Here is a 22450-nt window from a genome sequence, read left to right as displayed (position 1 = left end):
CATTCTTTCCCTTGACCCCTAACGTAAGGCGTGTTCTACCCCATGACTGCCCATATAAGGAGTATTCTTCTCCTTGTCCACCATTGAAGGAGCCATTCTTCCCTTCCTCCACCAGTATACTGGGGACCTTTTTAAAACCAATGTTCAACATAAGGGATCAATTTTAAACTGGCCACCAGTGTTTTGGGGAAGAAACATTTTCACAATCTTTTTTTGAGGGAATTATGAGCCTAATTTAAGTATACAATATATACTCAAATTTTACCTGACAATACAGGAAAATGCTTTGACTTGAGTATAAACCTAAAGCACAAAATGAATCCATCACTGCTAACGGTAACCCATAAATATGTCAATAAAATCATTTGAATAAATACATCAGTTGTGTGTTATTTTTAAAACATTGAATGATAGGAGAAAAAAATAAAATCGCATGACCTCGGTAGGTATATCTCTCCCTCTTCCTTTTACATTTTGAGGACAGAAAATCACTTTATACTTGAGTATATATGGTACTGTTTCTTACTCATGTTATTCCTAAATCAGCAACTTACTGTTCACAGCTGTGTCTTGTGAGCTGTAGATTTAATAAATACTTAGCAGGTGTTCCCTGATACCTGAAAGTTTAATTAAGTTTCCTCCATGTTATAAAGATTAGAAAAAAGTCAGCATTTACCATTGCTGTTAAAGAAGAATTTGTAGGGGTCCTACCCAATTTGTAGGGGTCCTACCCAATGCTAGTTAGCTGGCCTTTTCATTCATTAAATGAAACTGCCAGAGGTGATTGCTGTAGGCAAGGATTGGTATCTCTGTTTGAACAATGCTCTTTGCATTTATCTCTATTGGTTTCAGAAAATGCCTGCCGAAAGCTGGAACTGATATCTAAAGCGCCCAGTGTGAGGAGTCCACTGCGGTCTGAGGAGGAGCCTCCTATGGGTCAGTCACCATTGTTTAATTTAAATCACTAGAGTGAAACTATGGTCATTTCTTCATTTCATGGGACAAATGTGCATTACAGCTATTTTATTTCATGATTCAGGCAGTTGGAGGGTCAATCAGATGTGATCATGTGACACCCAAAGTGGAAGAAAAATACATGCTAGAATACATTATCCAGATCCTTGCTTTACAGTAGAAACAATGGGCCTGATTTACTCTCTTCAAAGCTGCAGAGGATACACTTTCATCAGTGAAACTGGGTTATCCAGCAAACCTGGAATGAATCTGGTCCAGTGTCCAAAACATTTCATAGCAAATGACGTTGAAGAAATCTATTCCAGGTTTGTTCTATCACCCAGCTTTATTGATGAAAGTGTATCCTTTAATAAATCAGGCCCTATGTGTGTACATGAGGGGGATAAATTGTAATCTAGAAGTGGTGATCCTACGACCTCAATCTGTTCACAGGAAACGGAAAATCACTAGAGGTCCTGGTTGTTTCATTACGTACACTGTTACAAGCATGCAAAGTTCAGATCCAAAAATATTAGTTGTCGTTACACCAATCAACAAAATTGCTTTAGGATTGTGACATGTACGATTTTGGACTTAGTTGGGCTTTAAAAGTGCACCTGTGCTGAGAAAACAAAAAATTCATGTATAGATAGCAAGTTATTATGATCTTTAATACAAGTCTTCCCTGACCTCTTGTTTTTAACAAGGCATTTATTGATGAACACAACAAAGACCATAAGGTTGGGTTCCAGATGTTTTTTAACGGCTTAGAAACACCTGTAGGTTCTTTACAGTAAAGAGTTGCCAAGATCTTCCTTTTCATAAAATCTTTAACAAAAAATAACTTCTCTGCAAAGATACCAGAGGAGATTAAGGTTTTGTTTTACCCTTTAGCTTGCATACGCATGCCAGGAGCCTCTGGGTTTGTCATTTAGTCTTTACCCCTGTGGTAGCAGACAAAAGAATAGGAGTTTTCCCCTAAAACTTAAAAAAAAAACTTTTATTTTAAAAGGTAATAAAGGTGCTCACATAAATTGTTATTTTTATTATTGATTTTAAACATTATTTCATGTCTTCTTTGCAAGGGGAATCGAATTTTGGGGAGAGACAGAATAAAGGGTATAAATCCTAATTCCCATGTTTTTTTTTTTCTGTATTTGTACATTTGCAGCTTGCATCATCGTGAGGCCTGAAATGGTAGCTAATCTGCCAGAGCTACTGACGGATGATGAGTTATCAGGTACAATTATACGGCAGCCATAAACCTGTTCATCATCAAAGAAATATTGTTATTTATTGGTCTATATCTCATTTCCTATGCAAAGACTGCATCTACCTGGAAATGGATTCTGACTCTGAGCCAGAGCAAAACACAAAGTCACATGTGAAGGGCCCTGGGAAATGTGAGGATGGTGATTGGTCAGGTTAGTAATATGGACAATAAACCTCCTTTTTTTTTTTCTTTATTTGTTCAATATAACATATATGTTCAATATAACAGTATAACATTTACTTAATATTTTACAATTTCAGCTTTTGTATATTTATATCCACAGAAGGATTTACAGACCAGAGCGGGTTTTACATTTTCACTATGAGCATGGTTTATTCTGCAATATCTTGTAAAAAAAAAAACAAAATAAAAAAAGGCAAATTTGGGTTACTTTTGGCAACATAGATAGATTTTTATTGTCATACAGCTTACAATGTTTTACTAATTTTTTTTTAAATATTTTGATTGTTGTTAGTTTTAAGGAAAATAGTTTTCCCATTGTGACACATTTAAAATGAAAATATTTAATGGAACTTGGAAGTATTTAAAACTTAACTCCAGGATAAAAGAAAACAAAACTTTCCTTTTTGGTGGAGGGGGTTACCCAAGCTCTCCACAAGGTAAATGTTTGGTTAGGTCTAGGGAGTGTAAACCACAAGATATTCCTCTTTATTTTCTTGCTTTTTCATTATTCTTGTTGTGATGTGTTCTCTTTTATACATTCAGACTGTATGTATGTAAAGACTGAGCATATCCCAGTGGCTGAAGCAGAGAAGGAGACAAGTCTGAGCGATCCAGAACACTTTGATGATGATGATGATGATGATGATTCATCAGGTTAGTGTCAAAGAAAATAGACATGTAAATTGTAAGATAAACCCGATTGTTGCCTTTTCTATTACTGGCCAATCTGAACTAAAAACAAGGGACGTTACAAACGGGGAAGGTGGGGCAGAAGTGAATCTAAGTCTTTATATGTTGATATAAAGGATGCAATACATACTGCGATCAAAAGATTGGGATCATCCTGTTTGTATTAAATGAAGTGGAAGATATATGGATGAACATGGCATTAAAAATGGGTCGTGGATGGGTGTTCCAGCATGACAATGACCCAAAACACACAGCCAAGGCAGCAAAGGAGTGTCTCAAGAAGAAGCACATCAAGGTCCTGTAGTGGCCTAGCCAGTCCCCAGACTGATTAATAGGGGCAAATACTTTTTTCACTCATTACAATGCACATCAAACTTCGACTTTTCAACACTGGGTTTTTGAGGGTTCTTTTGTTTTTATTCTGTCTCTCACACCTACAGTAAACCTACCATTACAATTATAGACTGGTCATTTCTTTGTCAGAGCGCAAACGTACAAAATTACCAGGGGATCAAATACTTCTATCTCAATGTAGTGTAATGCCACAGCTATGAACAAATATTTTCAGATTGCTGTCAGGACAGGTTAATATGAACAATCTATTCTGTTTGCAGATTGTATGTTTGTGGGTACTGACTGTCTATCAGAAACAGACGAGAGATCAGGCATGAGACATTCTCTTAACTATGATGATGATGATGATGATGATGATGAATCTTCAGGTATGGTACCTCTTGAATAATCATAAACATGGCTCATGTGAACATTAACTACTGGAGGTGTACTCATGTACATGTTAAAGATAAATAATAAAACTAGTTGTAAACGGGAAGCTCTGCCTCTCCTAACACTAAAGAATTATTAGTTTCTGATTTGTCATGACGACCTATTGCTTTAATAAACTCTGGGCTGTTTCTGAGTAGTTTGGCACTCCAGAGTGGATGATCCCTTTCATGATTTGTTACCCTTTGATGTCTGTGTACATGTATTTATTGCTAAGCTATAGTCCTAATGAATATTATTTAACTTTTTCTTTATTCAATTAAGACTGTTTCTGTATGGAACCAGAGATCACACACAAGCTGGATTGGACTAAAGAAGTGAAAGTTAAAGAAGAGTTCAAAAAAGAAGAAAATGTTTCATCAGGTGAGTCTGATTGAAAGACTGAATAAAATGATCAATAGTCTTCTGTAATTTTGCATCCTTGTACTTATTGAAGGTGAATGTGTACAGATAATCTACAATATGTAGCACAGGAAATTGTTTTTGGTTAATTTGTTGCTCATTTTAAACCGAGACCCCACTCTGGCAGTTGAGGTAGTCCCAACCTTGTGATCTGACCATTATATTATCCTCAGGAGGGGAGGGGATGGATGGAGGAGCTGAGCCAGTTCAGACACAATACAATCTCTAATAAAAAGGAGGTTATGATGAACAAGAAGCTAGGATATTTTCCAGCAAATTAATTGGCACATTTGAAACGAATGCAAAAAAAAAAAAAATGGAAATGGAAAAACAAAAATAGATAGCAAGTATGCATTTAAAATACTTGCTCTTTCTGTTTTTCTTTTTCCTGCATTTTTCCTGCATAATAATTTTTTTTTTTTTGTTTTTACTCCTCCCTCACAGTTTTGTCTAGGGGATCATACTTTTTAGGTAAAACTTGGTCTACTTTACTCACAACTAAAACTTTTCTAACATACAGTTGCAAAAAATGGACATTGGGCCAAATTTTTTTTTTTAATTTCTAATGCAGCGCCTCTGCCATCTACACCTTGGTAATGAGTGCAGTGGTACCTTACCCACTGCTAGAAAGGTTTAAAGCAGCCTTCCAAATAACAATATCATCACAACTGCTTGGTATCTTCCTTTATGGTTTTTGTAAGACTGTCTACTTAGGCAAGAGATGCTTTAAAGATGGCCCCATGGAACCTTAAAAGAAGCTACAGAGTCAATGCAGTCTGAAGATCTTTCAGAGGAAGGCTGCAGGTATAAATGCAAGGAAAGTATGCTTCTGAAGAGGAGAAGCTTGGTTACCATAATAGTGGGGGTGGGTGGTGCAAAAGGGATATTTACACTTATCTTTTAAAGTGGATCTGGAATTTAAAAGTGAACAACTGCTATGTTATATGGAGCATCTATCTGAATCTACAAAATTTCCACCTCCACACAGAGACAGTGTAAAAGGGGGCAATGGAAAATATTAGCTTCCGGGAGACCACAGGCAATACTGGTGACCAATCATTAGTTCTTTGCCTGCCTTTTTATAGGCAAAGCTTTGAGGGTTCAGTTCTTCTTAAAGGGAGGGAATCATAGGGACTGCCCCTGTTCAATATACTAGTTTCTTGGCTATCATGCTGAGGAAATGGCTTATCACTTTCCTCCTCAGACAAGGTATGCAGGTTATAGGTTATGACTTAATTTTGACATTCATGTTCCAGGGTGATATCTTAAAGTATTAACCTAGACATCCAAGCCACTAGCAGCATTTGTATGAGACAGAAATGTCAGCTTACATTTTTGTTTTAAGTATAAACTTCTTTTAAAGTTCTGCTGGAAATAAATTGATTCTCTTTGCTAATCTGTCTGTTAGGAGGGGGAAAGTAACAGAAGAGAAAAAGCCATGTGATGAGCAGCTCTTAGATTACATTGCTAACTTGTGTTTTTTTTCTCTGCAGACTGGATTGTAGAAGATGTTGTCACCCCAGTGCCCCAACAAGACCCATCCGGCAAGGCAGAGGTAAACTACTGGTTTGTGAAGAGGGTGACGTCAAACAACCACAATGATAGTTCTTCCTTTTCTCCTCACATGCAGTCCTTGCATCCTAATCCATCCCTAAAAGAGCACTATAACACCCAAATAACTCCTAGAGACTTGCGCTTCACTTGCCCTGTGTGTCCGGAAACATTTGAAGGTGTCTCAGAATTCTTTGAGCATCAGAAAGTCCATGAGAACAACTGGATTTGTCCAGAATGTGGAGAACAGTTTTCGGACAAGTCTGCTCTGGAGGGACATGTGTTACTACACCTGGAAGACAAGATTTGCATATGCGATGAGTGTGGTCAGTGTTTTGGCAGGCAGGCTGACTTCGAGTCCCACATGAGAACCCACAAAGGTGATAAGCAGTGGCTGTGCAATCAATGTGGCAAATGCCTTTTCTCAAAGTCGGGTCTTGACAGGCACCAGCTTATTCATATACGAGACAGACTTGTTCCTTGCCCGCAGTGCGGTAAATGTTTTGCCAAGCAGTCGAACTTTGAGATGCACTTGCGTCTTCATGCTGGAGAAGAGCTATACCCATGTACGCTCTGTGAAAAACTTTTTCCATCAAAGTCTGCCTGTGAAAGACACATCAAAGCCCACACCATGGAGCGTCCACATGCCTGCCCAGAGTGCGGCAAGAGGTTCCTCTACAATGGCTGCCTAATTAAACACTTGCGTGTTCACACGGGGGAAAAACCATTTGTCTGCGATTACTGCGGGAGACGGTTTGCCCAAAGCTCCAGTCTCAACAACCACAGGCGGCTGCATGAAGATGAAAAGCCCTTTGTTTGCATTGAGTGTCAGAAGTGTTTCGGCAAGAAATTCAATTTTGAGATGCACATGAAGATTCATGCCAAGGAGAGATTAATCGAGCAATTGGCTCGACTGAAGTGTGACAGTGGAGATAAGATAGCAGCGCTTTTTGGAGAGGCAGATAACTATAAGCCCGCTAACAATACCTTGTTTAATGATAGCACTTGTGGGGATGTTGGAAAAATCCCAGTTGTAGACATGTTGTTTGGTGATAGACCCACCAGGGAAGTCATGTTGACCACGACACGTGCTAATGATGATTTATTTAAGTCTACAAGAAATGTATCCATTAAAGAGGAGTCCTTGGAAGATGTTACAGGTGCACTGCCCATTAAAGATGATTTGCTTAGGGAAAGCTATGTGAGAGAGAAATCATTGGACAGCTCACCAGGTAAAGAGGTCTCGCTAAGTAATAAGTCCATCAGATATGTGTCACCTAGTGACAGGCCCAGAATAGGGGTCTCCTTAAGTGAGATGCCAAGTCTAGATGTCTCTCTTAGCAATAGGCTCAGTACAGATGCCTCTTTTAATGAAAGCCCATGCGTAGATGTCTCTCTTAGCGATTCATCCATCACAGCTGAATCATTTAGTGAGATGTCTGATGAGGACATCAACAACTCCTTAAATGAAGAACCTTGGAAATTCAATCAAGAGGAGCGTCAGCACATCTGTCCTCAATGTGGGAAAGGCTTCCTCTTCAAAGGCTGCCTGGTCAAGCACCTACGGACCCACACAGGAGAGAAACCTTTCACCTGTCAGCATTGTGGGAAATGTTTTGCGCAGAAGTCCACACTCAATTGCCACATTAGAACTCACACGGGTGAAAGGCCCTTTCAGTGCCCACTGTGTGGCAAAGGTTTTACCAGCCAGTCCCATGTTGCCCGTCACCAGGCAGTTCATCGGACAGATCAGTCTTTCCCTTGTGAGGGGTGTGGCAAGGAGTTCTCAGTAAGGTCTTATATGTTAAAACACCAGAGGAGGAAAAAATGTGTGAAAAAACTCTAATACGTTTTTATGATATATAAATCTTTTTTTTTTTATTGTGTTTTTGTTTTATGTATTAAAAAGTTTTTAATAACAAGCCCCAATCAAAATAATTGAAAATCAGAATAATTTCTATTCACCTAAGGATTTGATTATTATTAATAGTATTTATATAGTGCCAACATATTACACAGTGCTTTGCATTAAATAGAGATAAAAGTGACAGACAGATACAGATAGTGAGACAGGAGAAGACCCTGCCCTGAAGAGCTTACAATCTAAGCGGTGGAGGAAGTATCACACAGTAGGAAGGGGGATATGAAATGGTGGGAAGTAGTGAGGGTTTAGGAGACAGAAGAAGACAGGTAAGTAAGGTTGACCTTGGGTTTTGGCTGCTCCTTTAAAATGAGCAGAAAGTAGGAGCAAGCCGAATAGGACAAGGAAGACCATTCCAGAGTCAGGGCAGATCTAGAAAAGTTTTGCCAGTTCTGCTTCCTGCACATGAGTGGGTTTGCAGCTTCAAAGTATCAATCCTGCCATCATTCTTCAGCAATAAATTTAAAAATACCACCTCCATGTGACAGTGATGAATGCCCTATTGGTCATTCATCAAGCACCAGTACTTTTATTTGGAATGAATGGTAAATATTTGCAGTGGTAATATACAATTCTGTATATATTTATTCGGTGCCAAAAATATGGAAGAGGAAGCATTATGAATAATAAGAGGACAAAAAATAACCTTCAAAGTAGCTGTCGTGGTCCGCAGGTCTGTCCGGTGCACCCCCAAGCGGGGTCAGGAGAAGGACCCTGCTGGGGGGACACACCGGCCAGAGTCGCAGACCACGTCCCCAGTACAGTATCCAGGCTTGGGGACATAAATGGGCTGTGTCCCTGGACACATGCGCGGTCAGGAGTGGTCCGCAGGACCGAAAAGATTGGCGACCGCTGCTTTAAAGGACAACGGTAAGTATATGTGCTCCCACCCTCCTCTTTTAAGTGAATCTTTTTTATTATTATTATACAGTAATGATATAGCACTAACATATTACACAGTGCAGCTCATTAAATAGGGGTTGAAAATGACAGACAAATACAGACAGTGACACAGGAGGAGAGCACCCAGTCCCGCAGACCTTACAATCTAGGAGGTGGGGAAGAAGAACGGGTAGGTTAAGCGCACTTTTAAAGGCGCAGAAAGTAGGAGCAAGATGAATAGGACGAAGAAAAACATTCCAGAGAGTTGGCGCAGTTTTTTTCCCCCTACTCACCTGTGCAGTGCGGGATCGGGTGACAATGCCAGAAAAAGGGGCGAATATGGTGGCAGACAGCGCTTCCACTGCACCTGGATGAAGGTGAATTTGAGGACAGCGCAGGACTTGGGATCTGTGGGATTAAAGGTGTGATTTTGTTTTTAGTTCCGCTTTAAATATTTTACAAATAAAACCCAGGCTGTATCCATGGAACAAAATTTGGTGCGCTTTTATGGGTTTTCTAAGGAGAGCTGTAGAAGCTGCATACTTTCAGTCTTTCCTCTTTCACCTTCCCTCCATTGCTTGTATTATTCTGTAATGTGTGATGTGAAGTTTTAAAGCAATCTTCACCTCCAGTTTAGGAAATGAGAGGCCCAGGCGATAGCCGGAGTGCTTCACTTTATTATTTTTAGCCCCGGTATGAATGGGGCGAGGCTGCTGTATTATAAATAGATTTAAATTTTATAAATGGAAAAGCATTTATTTTACTTGAATTTTTAGCTATTTTTGGTGATGGGCTCTCTGGCTGTACCCTAATTCTTGGTGATTTTGTAGGATTTGTGACCTATAAATCTAAGAGGAGCTGCATTGTCCAGCAGCAAAGAAGCGCCAACCTCATGCGCCTTCACTTCACCCAACTAACTTTATTCCTCTTATTTAAACCCCAAAAGTAAGTCGAGTGCCTGTGTTGATTGGCTGCTTAAAATCACATGGCCAGGCGTGGCGCGGGTGTTTCTGGGATTGGTAGTCCGAGTCGGGGTATTTTCATTTAGTATTCCCTCCAGTAAACTACAATGCCCAACAGCCGTAAAATGAACGGGAACAATGAGCCAATCGGCGCCCTCTTCCTGCCTGGAGTCCTCATCAGTGCTTGCAGCAGGTATGGCAGCGACAATATTCACCCTATGTGATGGGACATTGTGTGTGTGTTTGTGGCGGGAGATTGTACAGGGCTGCCCGGTCTGTGGGGGCTGTGAATGAGGCTGGGGGAGATTTGTGTATCAATGGAGCTTCCCCCATCGTGGTGCAACATAAACATGCCATGCACAGTGCCAGGGATGTGTGTACATTGTATACAGGGCATGGGGCTGCTTGAGAGGTGTGTCAGTGTGCAGACATTGTGTACACTGCCTGGGATCTGATCTGTATATAAATAATGATACAATGTTACAATGTATCACCAATACTTCCCCATGTGATCTATGTACATTGTATGATCTGTACATGTTGGTATTATTATTAAACAGGATTTATATAGCGCCAACATATTGCGCAGCGCTGTACATTAAATAGGGGTTATAATATAATATACATCATACACAGCCTGCGATCTGATCTGTATATAATAATGATAAAACATTAGAATATATCACCAGTACTCCCCATGTGATCAATGTACATTGTATGATCTGCACATGTTATAATATAATATACAGAGTACATTGCCTGGGGTCTGATCTATGTATATAAAAAATGTTACATTCTATCACTATTACGTCTTCATCACTGGGAATGATTTCCTAAAGCGTACCTAAACTCAGAAACTTCACTTTACATAAAAGAGTAGACATCCCTTTTATGTAAGGTAAAAAATTGTTTGTTTATCAAGTGCAACACACTTATTTTTTCTTTTTTAAAAAGGGGGTGCAGCACTGCCCCTTAATTCTCGATCTCTTAGGCAACTGAGAATGAACGGGAGCACAAAGCCTCCTGAGATGCCTACATCGAGGCTCTTCGGTGCGCCGTCTACGCATGCCAGAGCATCTCGGACATGCGCAGAGCATCTCGGACATGCGCAGAAGGAGCCTTTTCATTAGAGGAGAAAATTTGCAAATTCTGGTTTGCTGGATAACATGGCTTCATTGATGAAAGTGTATTCTCTCCATCTTTGGAGAGTCTTTATAAATGAGGCCCATTATTATTTGCATTGTGCAATGAGAATGTTAGCTGCTAGGTTCAGATCTGTATGTTATACAATACAGTGCAGCCAGGCACATTATCATTACGATACATTGGTTGTATGGACTGAGCTGTATATAAACAGTGACAGAGAAGTAAAATGTAACCGTGGTTCTTCCTCATCATTGTTCTGTGTCTGATCTATACAATATAAAATGTAGCCGAGTGTCACAAGATATTAGATCCTTACTATCATTCTACAGTGAATGCCACCTCCATACAATTACTGATTGTTTCTCTACCAGGGTCCTGCAGAGATTGCTGGGGGTTCCTTAAGCAATGAAACATTGCTAAGTTTAATTTAACTGACACCAATTATCTTTTAGGCTATCTGTAAGGGTGACATTCTTCCCACTGGCCAGCAATGTAAGAAGAATTCTTCCCACTGATCACCACACTAATATACTGTGAGCCGTGGATACCGAAATTATAGGAGGAGTCCCTAATGACCTGAAAGTTATTTCAAGGATTCCCTTATGTTAAAAAGTTTTTGAGATTCTGCATTGTAAAGTACTTAGTGGCAGATATATTATATATTCTCACGCTGCTTGGGGTGGCTGATCTGGGCTGTAAGCTTGGCAGAGTATATCACTATCACTTCCTCATCATTGCGCAATGTGAATCTACAAAGTCTGATCTACACATTTAATAGTAAATCTAGCCAGATATAATATGGATATATTAGCTACAGCCTAATTTATATATAAATAGTAGCAGAGATTGCCCATATTGCATTAATATGTGCATACAGAGTATGATTTATAGATTTTATAGTAGGGTATAGCCTGGTAAATGTCATACATGATAGTGTTCAACCCAGAATTTTTTTAAACTGGGTGGGAAGAAGCTGTAGGCGGGTGGCAGGCAGCCCCTGTATTGTCACCCAACTTATCAGTAATCACCCAAAAAGCCGCGTGGTTATTGAAAAGTGCCGGGTGGTGCGCCTGGCTAAAAGAGTCTGGTGGGAACACTGCATGGGATCATTATTAAGAATCTATAATTTGTACTTCCTCATTATCTGATATAAACATTGTACACGTGTTTTAGTAAAATATAGCCATATAAAATATATGCACATAATGCAGTGCGCAGATCCTAATCTCATCTGTGCCATAAATTTATTGCTGAGACCACTGGGAGGTGAAAGTACATACTGTATACAGTGTGCGCTATACAATATTTAGTATTGTGTTGTACATTAGGGGGATCTAAGCTATCTTATAGGAGGTCAGGGTAATGATCCCATTGCCTGATAAGTGTCCAATGTGTCTCACGGGGTTTGAATACGGCCTCATGACAAATGCTGCAACCTTGATTTCTGTAAAGCCAGGGCTAGTTTCTTCATTTATTAATGGACATGGATACAGTGAGATGTCCTGAATATATTGGATACAAACGCCCATTTCCTCCACTACCTATATAAACACTGGCGGTTAATTGTTTATTGTATTTTTTTCTTTAGGGTTTGTTGAGTGGTGCGCAAGTACAGGGTAGTTTATACAAAGACTTGAAGATGGAGGACTACCGGCATCTCAGTTCTTCAGGTAAGAAAAAAAATAATTAAAAAAAAAAGCATGATCTCACTGTATATTCATTAAAGCTCTCAAAGTAATTTGCTTTTTGCTAGCAAATGTTTTGAATTCTGGACCAGATGCATTCTTGCTTTGCTGAAAGTGTATCCTCTCCAGCCTTGGAGAGCTTTCATAAATCAAGGCCAATGTGAGGGCTTTGCTGATGTAAGGCCAATAAAATGCATTTGATTCTGCACACTAATTTATAGTGAGATCTGCACATTTATAAAACTACAAAACATCTACAAAACTGTACTGTTCTCATATACACTAATTGTATCCAGTTTTTGAAGGGTATGTAAACTTTTACACAACATTTGTCTGACATACCCCCTACTCACCTTTGTCTCATCTTGAGTATGTACATGTGATGAATGGATGTGCTTATCTGGGGCAAAAATGTGTACAGCAGTAGCCTGACTTCATTTATGGATCTGTCAGGACAATCCATGAACAACCAAAAAAACTGTTACGTTTTATCAATAGGCTTCTTCAGGGGAGGCATGGAGAGCATTGACCAGGTGGGTATTTGCCTCTTGCTGCTTCCTGTGTGGCACACCGAATGAGACATCTATTTTCTTATCCACTATGACTAGACATTTTGGACCCTATGCAAATAAGGAAACCATTCACTTTTTACCTAATGAAAAATCCCTTAAATACCCATCTGGTAAACGCTTTCCACATGTCCCCTGAAGAAGCCTAACAGCGAAACGCATCGGGAGCTGTATTCTTTTTTCATTATCTGTTGAATGATTACTATTTCTACTTACTGGTCCTGAATCCTATGGAAAATAAATAGGAAATACCACAATAATATATTGTATGTATATATGAGTTATTTACTATTAATTTAGCTTACAATATAATTTCTAATTGCCGCAAAAAAATAAAAAAAAGCTTTTCTCTGTCTTTGATTTGATAATATATGCTTATTATAGGGAGGGGGGGCTTAACCTGAAAAACTATGAGAGGAAGGATTAGGATTATCTCCTAATTACACACTCCCCTTTCCATAGAACATAATAGATCATTTCCAACAACAAAAATTGTATGTGTGTACACTGCCTAATTCTCCCTTCTCTCAGCTCCTATCTTGCCTAATGCTTAGCACTGGGGCCCATTGGAGTGTGGTTGCTTATTTCTTATGAACACCCATTCACACGCAATGGTCCCCATAGACTTCTATGGCTCCCTCCCAGTACATTAGATGCTTGTGAGACAACCCCGTGGAAGTCTTTGGGACTCTCCTGATTATTATAATTCTGGAATGAGGAAAGCATTAATATACGAGAACTGACACCTTAACATCGCTTTATAATCTGACAGGTCAGGGAAATTCAGATTCTGAGATCGTCGTGACAATTGATGATGATGACGAGGACGACGATGAAGACGAAGATTGTGATGAAAATGATCTTGTGACTTGTAAAGAAGAAATCAAACATGAAGGTCAGTAGCCAGCTAAAAGCAAAGTCAGCACCCACGCTTTAATTTTTATACCTAGTCTGTCAAAGTACACAGACAACCCTGCCTAGAGAAGACTTCATATACTTCTCTTTCCAGATTATTCCTATGCTTCTCTAGTGTATATACCCAGCCTGGTTAAATGGCTCAACCTCTTACTTCTCCTGAGTGAATGGGGAAGTAGGTACTTGAACGGTTGAACCCCAACCAGGGAATTCTTAAAAGTTGCCAGGCAGATGTGGTTTTAAAAGAAACAAAGTTTAGGTATAATAATTCTTCCTTTACCAGGAGTGTCCCTTTACACTGTGCCACTATGGTTGCAGGTGTCCTTTTAAACAAGACGCACATGGTATTTCAGGGCAAATGCAATACAGAAATTTCCCAGCACACTTACCAGCTATCCAGTCATGGAGGTAATCACATGGGGCCTTTTTAATAATTTGCATTAAAAATTTATTTTTTTATTGCATAATTTTTCAATATAAATGGGAGCCTCACCATGTAGTCTGCAGCCAGTACAAGGCAGAGAGGACGTAAAAATCAGTTTTATATAGGAGGGGGCAGATCAGAGTCATCAATCAACAATCGGGAAAAAAAGCACAACCACAAAGCCAGTCCCCTTGCAGCAGTGGCAATTCGCCAACAGGAAGGAGCTAGTACGTGTGCACTGCACAGGATGCTTTAAATATTTTTAGGCATTTCGTAATAAAAAAAAAAGCCTTGAAAAATTGTTTATTGTACAGATGTCTTTTTTCAGATGAGAAGTGGACACAAGGACAAAACCACAAGAATACAGTCACCAGCCCCAGAAATCAACAAGAGGTCCCAAGCTCCAACAAGTCCAACAATACGCGTAATCCAGATGGTATGAAATAACCTCTTTATACCAAAGGCTTCTGAACATGTGTTTCTGTGTCTCACATATAGCTGTATCCACCTCAAATTTACTCTGTGTTCTACAGAAATTAGGGGTATTGCTTAGTATAGCTGGTATATACTTCTGACCAATGGTGGATGTGTACTTATGTCTTCTCTAACCAATGGCGAATATAACTTTCTGTCCCCTTGATAAAATGTGAATGTATACTTCCTGTACTTCTTGGCCAATGGTGGACGTATGCTTCATGTTCCCCCTGATCAGTGGTGGGATATATAATTCCTGTCTTTCCTAACCAATAATGTATTTCAATTTTTAAAGACATAATGTGATTCTTAAAACTGTTTTTTCTTTTAGTGAGAAGCTGTGATGGCAGAGGCACAAGCAAGTTTTTCATGTCATTGGAGTTACGGGCTGTCATGAAGTTTTTGTTTCTCCAGGGAAAGCCAGCAAAGGACATTCACACTGACATGTCACAAACACTGGGGGGGAAGTGTGAATGTCCTTTGCTGACTTTCCCTGGAGAAACAAAAACTTCATAACGGCCCGTAACTCCAACGACATGAAACTTGCTTGTGCCTCTGCCATCACAGCTTCTCACTAAAAGAAAAAAACAATTTTAATAATCACAAAGACCTGATATTTGCACAGTTACATACTAAGATATTAGGCTGTCATATGCCCCCCACACTCATTTTTCTATTTCATCTGGAAGGGGGCAAAGCCAGGAACTGGCACAATACACATGATATTTACTCCTGAGAGAGATTTGTTATTTTTTTCCTTTCCAGACTGGATCATTGAAGATGTTGTCACACCAGTACAGACCAGCTGTGGTCCTTCAGGAGACACAAAAGTAAATGTTTGGTGCGTAAAGAGGGTCATGGTTAACAGCCAAACTACCACTGGCGGGAACAATGTCACCAGATCTTCTAACCAGGCCAAACCTTCAGTTCATAAGGCAGTTGGGACGTCTTCTACTAATAATAAAAAGCCTGATGTGGAGGTTGTAAACCCACCTAGAGGTCTAGTCAATGTGTTAGAGGACCGCCTGGCTGACAGTAAGCAGGAGCTGTTTGTTTGCTCTGATTGTGGTGAATGTTTTCATGAAAAAAGTGATTTGGAGGAGCACGTTGTTAATCACAAGGAGGCGAAGCTGAAGGTGTGTTCTGTGTGCGGACATTTCTTTAATTCCCAGTCCGCTCTTGAAGTTCATATGAAAATGCACACCGCTGAGGCTTCCTGGGAGTGCACCGAGTGCGGGAAATCATTTGGCACCAAGTCTCGTTTGGATCGACATAAAACCATCCACTCAAAAGACCAGCTTATTCCTTGTACACAATGCGACAAATCATTCAAGAAGCGGGAAAACTATGAGATGCACCTTCGACTCCATGCTGGGGAACTCCTGTATCCTTGCACTGAGTGCGAGAAATTGTTTACTATCAGGGCCACCTGTGAGCGGCACATCCGGAGCCACAGCATGGAGAGGCCCCATATATGCCGACAGTGCGGCAAATGCTTCTTGTACAACGGTTGTTTGATTCGCCATCTCCGTACTCATACTGGAGAACGGCCTTTTCCCTGCCCAGAATGTGGCAAGTGCTTTCGCCAAACATCGGCGCTCTCCCGCCACCTAAAAACACACTCTGGTGAAAAACCTTTTGACTGCCCGGAATGCGGCAAATGTTTTGCCAATGAATTTGATGTTGTACGACACAGGGAAACGCACCGCAAAGAAGGGGAGATCGTACAGTGCGTGGCAAACGATGAACTGCCTACATACATTGTTCTGTGATGAATCCTCTGTGTACCAGGTTGTTAATCAGTGGTCCCCAACCAGTTACTTGTGACCCATTGTGGTTACAGGAGGGGTTTAGTGTAAGTACATGGTAGAGAGATGAACAAAATGGCTTTTAGCTGAGCAGGAGAAAACAATATTTCTGATATTTTCCAGGTGTTATTCTGATCTTACTACTACCATCTAACACTTCCCGGTATGTTGGGTAGTGTGTTACACTTTGGGGTGTGGTACCCCAGCCTCACCCAGAAATGTTGAATAGCAATAGCACTGCAAAAGAGCAAATATTTACCACACCACACACTGGAAAGGTGAGGAATAAATTGCTTCTTTTGCTTCTTTTACAAGACTGATATTTTTTTCCTATGCAGATATGATCAGTTTAATGGAAACCTCCACTACATTTTAAAATTTTAAGTTTTTATATAAATGTCTAAAACCTATTGCTGTTTTAATAGAACAATCCGACTTATGGCTTTTTTCCCCTACACTGCATTCTTATATTGCCCACACATGACTATAGAATTCATAAATATAGATATACAAATAATCATTGTTATATAATAGACCTCTCACTCCAGATACATTTGTTTCCCCTGGCAAATGTTCGGCCTTTTATTTGTAATTTTCTAATCATTTCAGCGGAATGGGTTTTCATTATATTTAGAATACAAATTTGGCAAAATTAGCTAAATGTGTTGCATATATGCGCTTATGGGATGTGCTTATGTGTGTTCTAACAGACAGGCACTTACAAATTCAGTAATTCAGAAGCTGTGTGGCTAGATGAACTAGAGCAAAATTTGTAGGGGTTCTTTATTGCTAGGGGTTCCTTGAACAAGGAGCAGTTTGTGCCATTAGTTAATAGACACCAATGATCTTTTTGGCTATGTGTAAGGATGACATTCTTCCCAAATGCTAGTCATGATAGGAGGAATTCTTCCCACTGATCACCACACTAATTTATACTGTTAGCTGTGGATAAAGGAAATATAGCACGGGTTCCCTGAGATCTGAAAGTTAAGTTTAAGGTTTTCTTCATGGCATAAATGTTGAGAAAGCCAGTCCTAGCTCATCCTAGAAAAAGTAATGATCAGGAAATACTGCTTCTTATCAACAATTTAGGTTAATTATGTTACAGCAATAAATCCCTGATCATCATAAAAAGAAAAACATGTTGAGCTCTTTTCTGATTATCTAATCACCAGAAACCTTGTAAATAGGTCCCCATGTAAATAAAAAAAGAGAGTTTTCTATCAAACATAATTGTTGCCAAGCCCTGTAATATTTAACGTAAAAATAGAAAAACCAGAAGTGAAGAGCTTTCTCTTCTGGTTTTTGTATTTTTATATTTCCCTATGTGTATGTGTCTTGGAACAGAAAGGCAAGTAATGCTACTTAATGCTTTTTGCAGTCTGCAAGGACAAAGCCATTCAGTAGATATAAACTAGGTAAACTGGATTGTTTATTCATAAGGACATGGCTGATAGTGACCTATGTCCAAGCTGTTGCAATTAGCAGGAATGCGTGAAAGAATCATCGGGCCAGAACGGGTTGGGCTAAAACAAAAAAGATTATTGAACACAGCTACTGAATGCTCCCTTCACTTGCAGCCTACATGTTAATGATGATCAAGTATATTATGGATCTGGTGGTTTTATTTTTATAGAAGCACCCCCACTATGTATGGGAATCATGTATAGCTTTGTTTTTAGGGAAAGTTTACTGAGTGCCTTTTATTCTATTGAGTGAAGTCAGAGAACCTGTCAGTTTCCAAACACTTTCTGCTTTTCAGTAGTTTGTGTCTCCTACCTTCCCTTTTGTTTCAGGATTTCAGCTGCCTATTTTCCCTTAGTCATTTGACAGATCTAGGTATGTGGCTGTGTCCCCTGCTGCATGATATGGTTCAGTCCTCCGGTTCACTCCCTGTTATCTCCTGTAAGGATAAAGTGTCCATGGACTGAACCACAGCATGCATCAGGGGACACAGAGATCACTCCTGGAAATGCCAAATGCTGTAGAAACTGCAGCCCAGGAATAGAGGACATGTAGGAGACATGAGGGTCACCACAGAGGTCTAAACACCAGATATACTCATATTCTCTTCTATTGCAAGACATTGGTGTTTTGATCTGTTTTCAATACTTGACAGGGTCTCTTTAAACCCCACCTGTCTAACGCAAACATTCTTCTCAAGATACCAGAAGTTGGGGACCTCTGATGTTTATTACTGGATGAAAATAACAATGCTTTTCTGTAATATGTTTTATATATATTTTTAATGAATTTATTAGTTTTTTTGAATCTCTTTACTTTTGAAAGAGCTTGTATACTTAATGATAGGTAATAAAATGACCTTAAGAGAAACATGGGAGAATAGCTAAAGATTTTCTATACACATGTATCTGTATATACTTTTCAGTTTGTTGCCACCAGGAACTGCAGTGTTCTCCCCAGTCCCTTTTAGCTGGGTGCACCACCCAGCACTTCTCACTACCTACCCGGCTGTTTTTGGGTGGTTACTGAAGACTTGGATAACAATACAGGAGTTGCTGCCCACCTACAATTTCTTCTCACCCGGCTGAAAAAAAATTCTGGGTTGAGCACTGAACTGTTTATCTAGCTGTGTCTATGGAATGCTAATATGTCAATACAAAATTGTCAGTACATCATTCTGCAAATACAGCTGGGGAATCCCAATATACAGTTACTGATCCTGCATGGCAACAACAGAACAGTTGATACCTCAGGAGCCTGTATAGGCCTATAGAGCAAGGCAAGTAATACGTATTTGCAAACTGTATTTTACTGTCCTGATTTAGATTTTTAAATGGAATCTTTAATGTTTTTGAAATTCCTGTTTGATCATATTCAGTTGTTTTGTTACATTTGTTAGCATTGATAAATATATTTTTTTTCATCAAATATTAATGTTGAGAGCTACCTCTTCCTATTGAAATAGTTAGCCTGATTCCGAAAGTCCAACCAACAAGCTACTGAGTAACATCTCTGCACCCCCCCGACTGATACTTCTCTCTTTCGATAGTTCGGGTTTTCTTACAGTTATGTAAAATATAACGCTTTTTATCATTTATCAATGAATGGTAGGTACTTTTACTTGAATGGTAGGTAGAGAGCAAATTTTTATGTTACTGTTCGTATAGAGATAATTGAAATCAATTTAAAATTAAGAATTGATATTTAAAACTCAGTAAAATCGTCTAACACGTTCATGTATTTGCATAACTGAATTTTTCCCATCTTCATGATTTTCATTAACATAATACCTGATGATTCCGCCATGATGCCTCATATATAGAGGCATTTCACATAATAGGGTGGCAACTGTGTTTGTGCGTTGTCATAGGGGCCCCTAGTGGAGAATACAAGCATGTGCAGGTGTGTTCCATTGTAGTCACCACCAGGAAAGTGATTTGGAGCCATGAAAAGTAAAGAAGAATGGAACTGTTTTTAAGTTAAAACCATGGCAGTGGTGTATTTGCTTCATCAGTCCATGGGTTTGTTGATACCACCAGCACTGGGATGTGTTGCTCAAAGTACTTTCAACACAACAACAGGCCCAATAGGATTTTTTGTTCTAAAGTCCCCTAAGTGTATTTTTTGTGTTCTAACACATGATAGGTCAAACATAAATATGTTCTGCTGTAAAAATAATGAAACTTTTCCCAGCACAATCCAATAATAAAAGCCATTGTAGTCAAATCAGTGTTTAGCATGTTAACACAAGTGTTGTGGATGAGCCCTCAAGTACACCTATGCCCAGATTACGGACATTAAACTTTTTATTATATTAATATGCAGCAAAAGAATTTTAAAACCCCCTGACCTCTCTAGCTGCTATTTAATCAGTTATACCCTCAGAGAGCATAATGGTTGGCTTCTAACAGTTTAGAAACAGATGCTGGTTGTTAGAAGGCTGGCAGTTCTCCAAGATTCTGCTCTGTGTAGAAAAAAAATGAAACCTGCATCGACAAGTGGTTGTTTCACAATGCTTATGGATACAGAGGTGAACAGGAGCGTGTTTTAAAGTTGATGTTCAACTGTATATTTAAATACTTTATATAAGTATGAATGATTTAGACAAAGGTTCACTTTAATGTTTTCAAGTTAGTCTAGTAGGTCACAATAGTCAGCATGCTAACACTTCTCCCAAAGGACAGGTATATTGTTCTTAAATGTATTGTTAGCATTCCATGTCCTGTGAGGTCGGAAAGTCACAGATTTGGTCATATAGTATACTGGTGCTTCAACTTTTTCAGGTCCTCTATACCCATCATGGTACCGCACTTCACTGAGCGCACCTCAACGACCAATATAAGAGCGTAGTATATGATTTGAGGAACTGTATATGTGTGGTAACACTAGTGCCCTAGACATAGTCACTTGCAGTATTTTTTACCTTGACAGGTACCCTTTAGGTATTCACATTGAAAGCCATTAGTTTGATAACACTGTAATAAAGTTGTATAAAAAGGTTTCTTAGTGGTGTTCAATATATTCATTTATTTTCAATGTGGCTGCATAAATGTATGACAGCTTGTTTATATAATATCATTTTATTCAGGGTTTGTTCGTTCCCCATTGTGTTGAGGTAGAACCTGCAGTTGCGGCACACATAACGAATATGGTTTTGAAGAAAACTGGCATTAATTTAGTGGTTTTGATTCTCAGTGTTCTCCCCAGCCCCTTTTAGGTGGGTGTACCACCCAGCTCTTTTCTGTTACCACCAGGCTGTTTTAGGGTGGTTACTAAAAAGTTTGGTCACAATACAGGAGCAACCACCCAGCTTAAAAAATAAAAAAAAGAATACTGATTCTCGTTTTTAACAAACTACCCCTATTGATGTCCCAACTGTTGTTTCATTTTAATGTTGAGTTTTACTGTGATATGATGAGTGTGTTTTTATTTTTTTGTTTTAGTGGCTTGTAAGTGTATTACAGAAAAAGCATTTCTGTATTTTTGCCTTTTTTATCAAAATGCTTTTTAAAAAAAATAAGCTATACCAATAGACTTGTTTGCTTTGTGGTTTCTCTAATAATAAATCCTTGCACAATTTGTACAGAAAATAATTGCATTAAACCAATTAGCACCAATAATTGGCTTAGTGCTATCAAGATAAGGAATTTCCCCTTACAGTGTAACCAACACCTACCAATATTTGCCTTTTCTACCCTCATTTACCACTTAATTGTCCTGTTGGAGGTGGTAGTCCCAAATCCCAAAGTTAATGGGTCAAGTGGAAGAGCCACTTTAAAAATTTGCAACCAAGCAGGGCTTTAGTGAAGTAAGGGAATGGCCCAATTTCCTTTAGGCGTAATACTAAGCATAGGAAAAATCGCTGTTTGCCAAGCTTTTGCCAGATTAGATCTAGCTTGCTAAAAATAAATTAGCAAAAACAATCGGCGACCTTGTTTAGAGAGAATAATATTGGGTATACTGAAAAGTGTGGTCCTTGGGTCAATGGGCACCTCAATGTTTAGTATGTGCAAGGCCAGTGTAAAAACCTCTTTCCAGTAGTTTTGGGCTACTGGACATTCACATATATGAACCATGGTGTACCTTTCTGTCCACACACTCTAAAACAAAGAGGTGATACAGAAGATGGGATGTGGTGGAGCCTATCTAGAACCAGATACCATCCTAATAACATTTTGCAGCTTGCCTCAATCATGGAAGTACATTTTTGTACTTTTATGAGCCACCAATTGCCATTATTCCATGTCTCAGGAGAAGTTCAAATCTTATTCCCACTCTAACATATATGATTTGTTAGAATTAGTTTTTGTCTGGGAACTCAAAGTGTTGTATAAATTGTGCAGATGGCATGATTTTGGCTTGTG

General features: G+C 39.2%; 2 protein-coding genes across 3 annotated transcripts in view; both read left to right on the top strand.

The window, feature by feature from the left end:
* LOC140343007 (uncharacterized) overlaps positions 1 to 7840 on the top strand; it is a 12211-nt gene extending 4371 nt beyond the window's left edge. The window contains exons 4-10 of the mRNA XM_072429437.1: positions 853 to 936; positions 2126 to 2194; positions 2280 to 2378; positions 2954 to 3064; positions 3715 to 3822; positions 4148 to 4246; positions 5779 to 7840. Coding sequence (XP_072285538.1) covers positions 853 to 936; positions 2126 to 2194; positions 2280 to 2378; positions 2954 to 3064; positions 3715 to 3822; positions 4148 to 4246; positions 5779 to 7682 — 2474 coding nt within the window. The 3' untranslated portion in view covers positions 7683 to 7840. The remainder of the gene's footprint in view (positions 1 to 852; positions 937 to 2125; positions 2195 to 2279; positions 2379 to 2953; positions 3065 to 3714; positions 3823 to 4147; positions 4247 to 5778) is intronic.
* Positions 7841 to 9414: 1574 nt separating this feature from the next.
* Positions 9415 to 21087, top strand: LOC140343008 (uncharacterized). Of its 2 annotated transcripts, XM_072429439.1 has the most exons (5): positions 9415 to 9794; positions 12336 to 12417; positions 13774 to 13896; positions 14669 to 14776; positions 15580 to 21087. In XM_072429439.1, the coding sequence occupies exons 2-5, from the start codon at positions 12387 to 12389 to the stop codon at positions 16584 to 16586; spliced, it is 1269 nt and encodes a 422-aa protein (XP_072285540.1). In that variant the 5' UTR covers positions 9415 to 9794; positions 12336 to 12386; the 3' UTR covers positions 16587 to 21087. The 2 variants fall into 2 exon arrangements, with proteins under 2 accessions (XP_072285540.1, XP_072285539.1); XM_072429438.1 differs by lacking the exon at positions 9415 to 9794 and having other exon boundaries at positions 10950 to 12417.
* The last annotated feature ends 1363 nt before the right edge of the window (positions 21088 to 22450 follow it).

The sequence above is a fragment of the Pyxicephalus adspersus genome, chromosome Z, assembly GCF_032062135.1.
Source record: "Pyxicephalus adspersus chromosome Z, UCB_Pads_2.0, whole genome shotgun sequence".
Lineage (NCBI taxonomy): Eukaryota > Metazoa > Chordata > Amphibia > Anura > Pyxicephalidae > Pyxicephalus > Pyxicephalus adspersus.
Note: the sequence above shows the minus strand (reverse complement) of the source record. Positions and strands in the feature narration are given on the sequence as shown.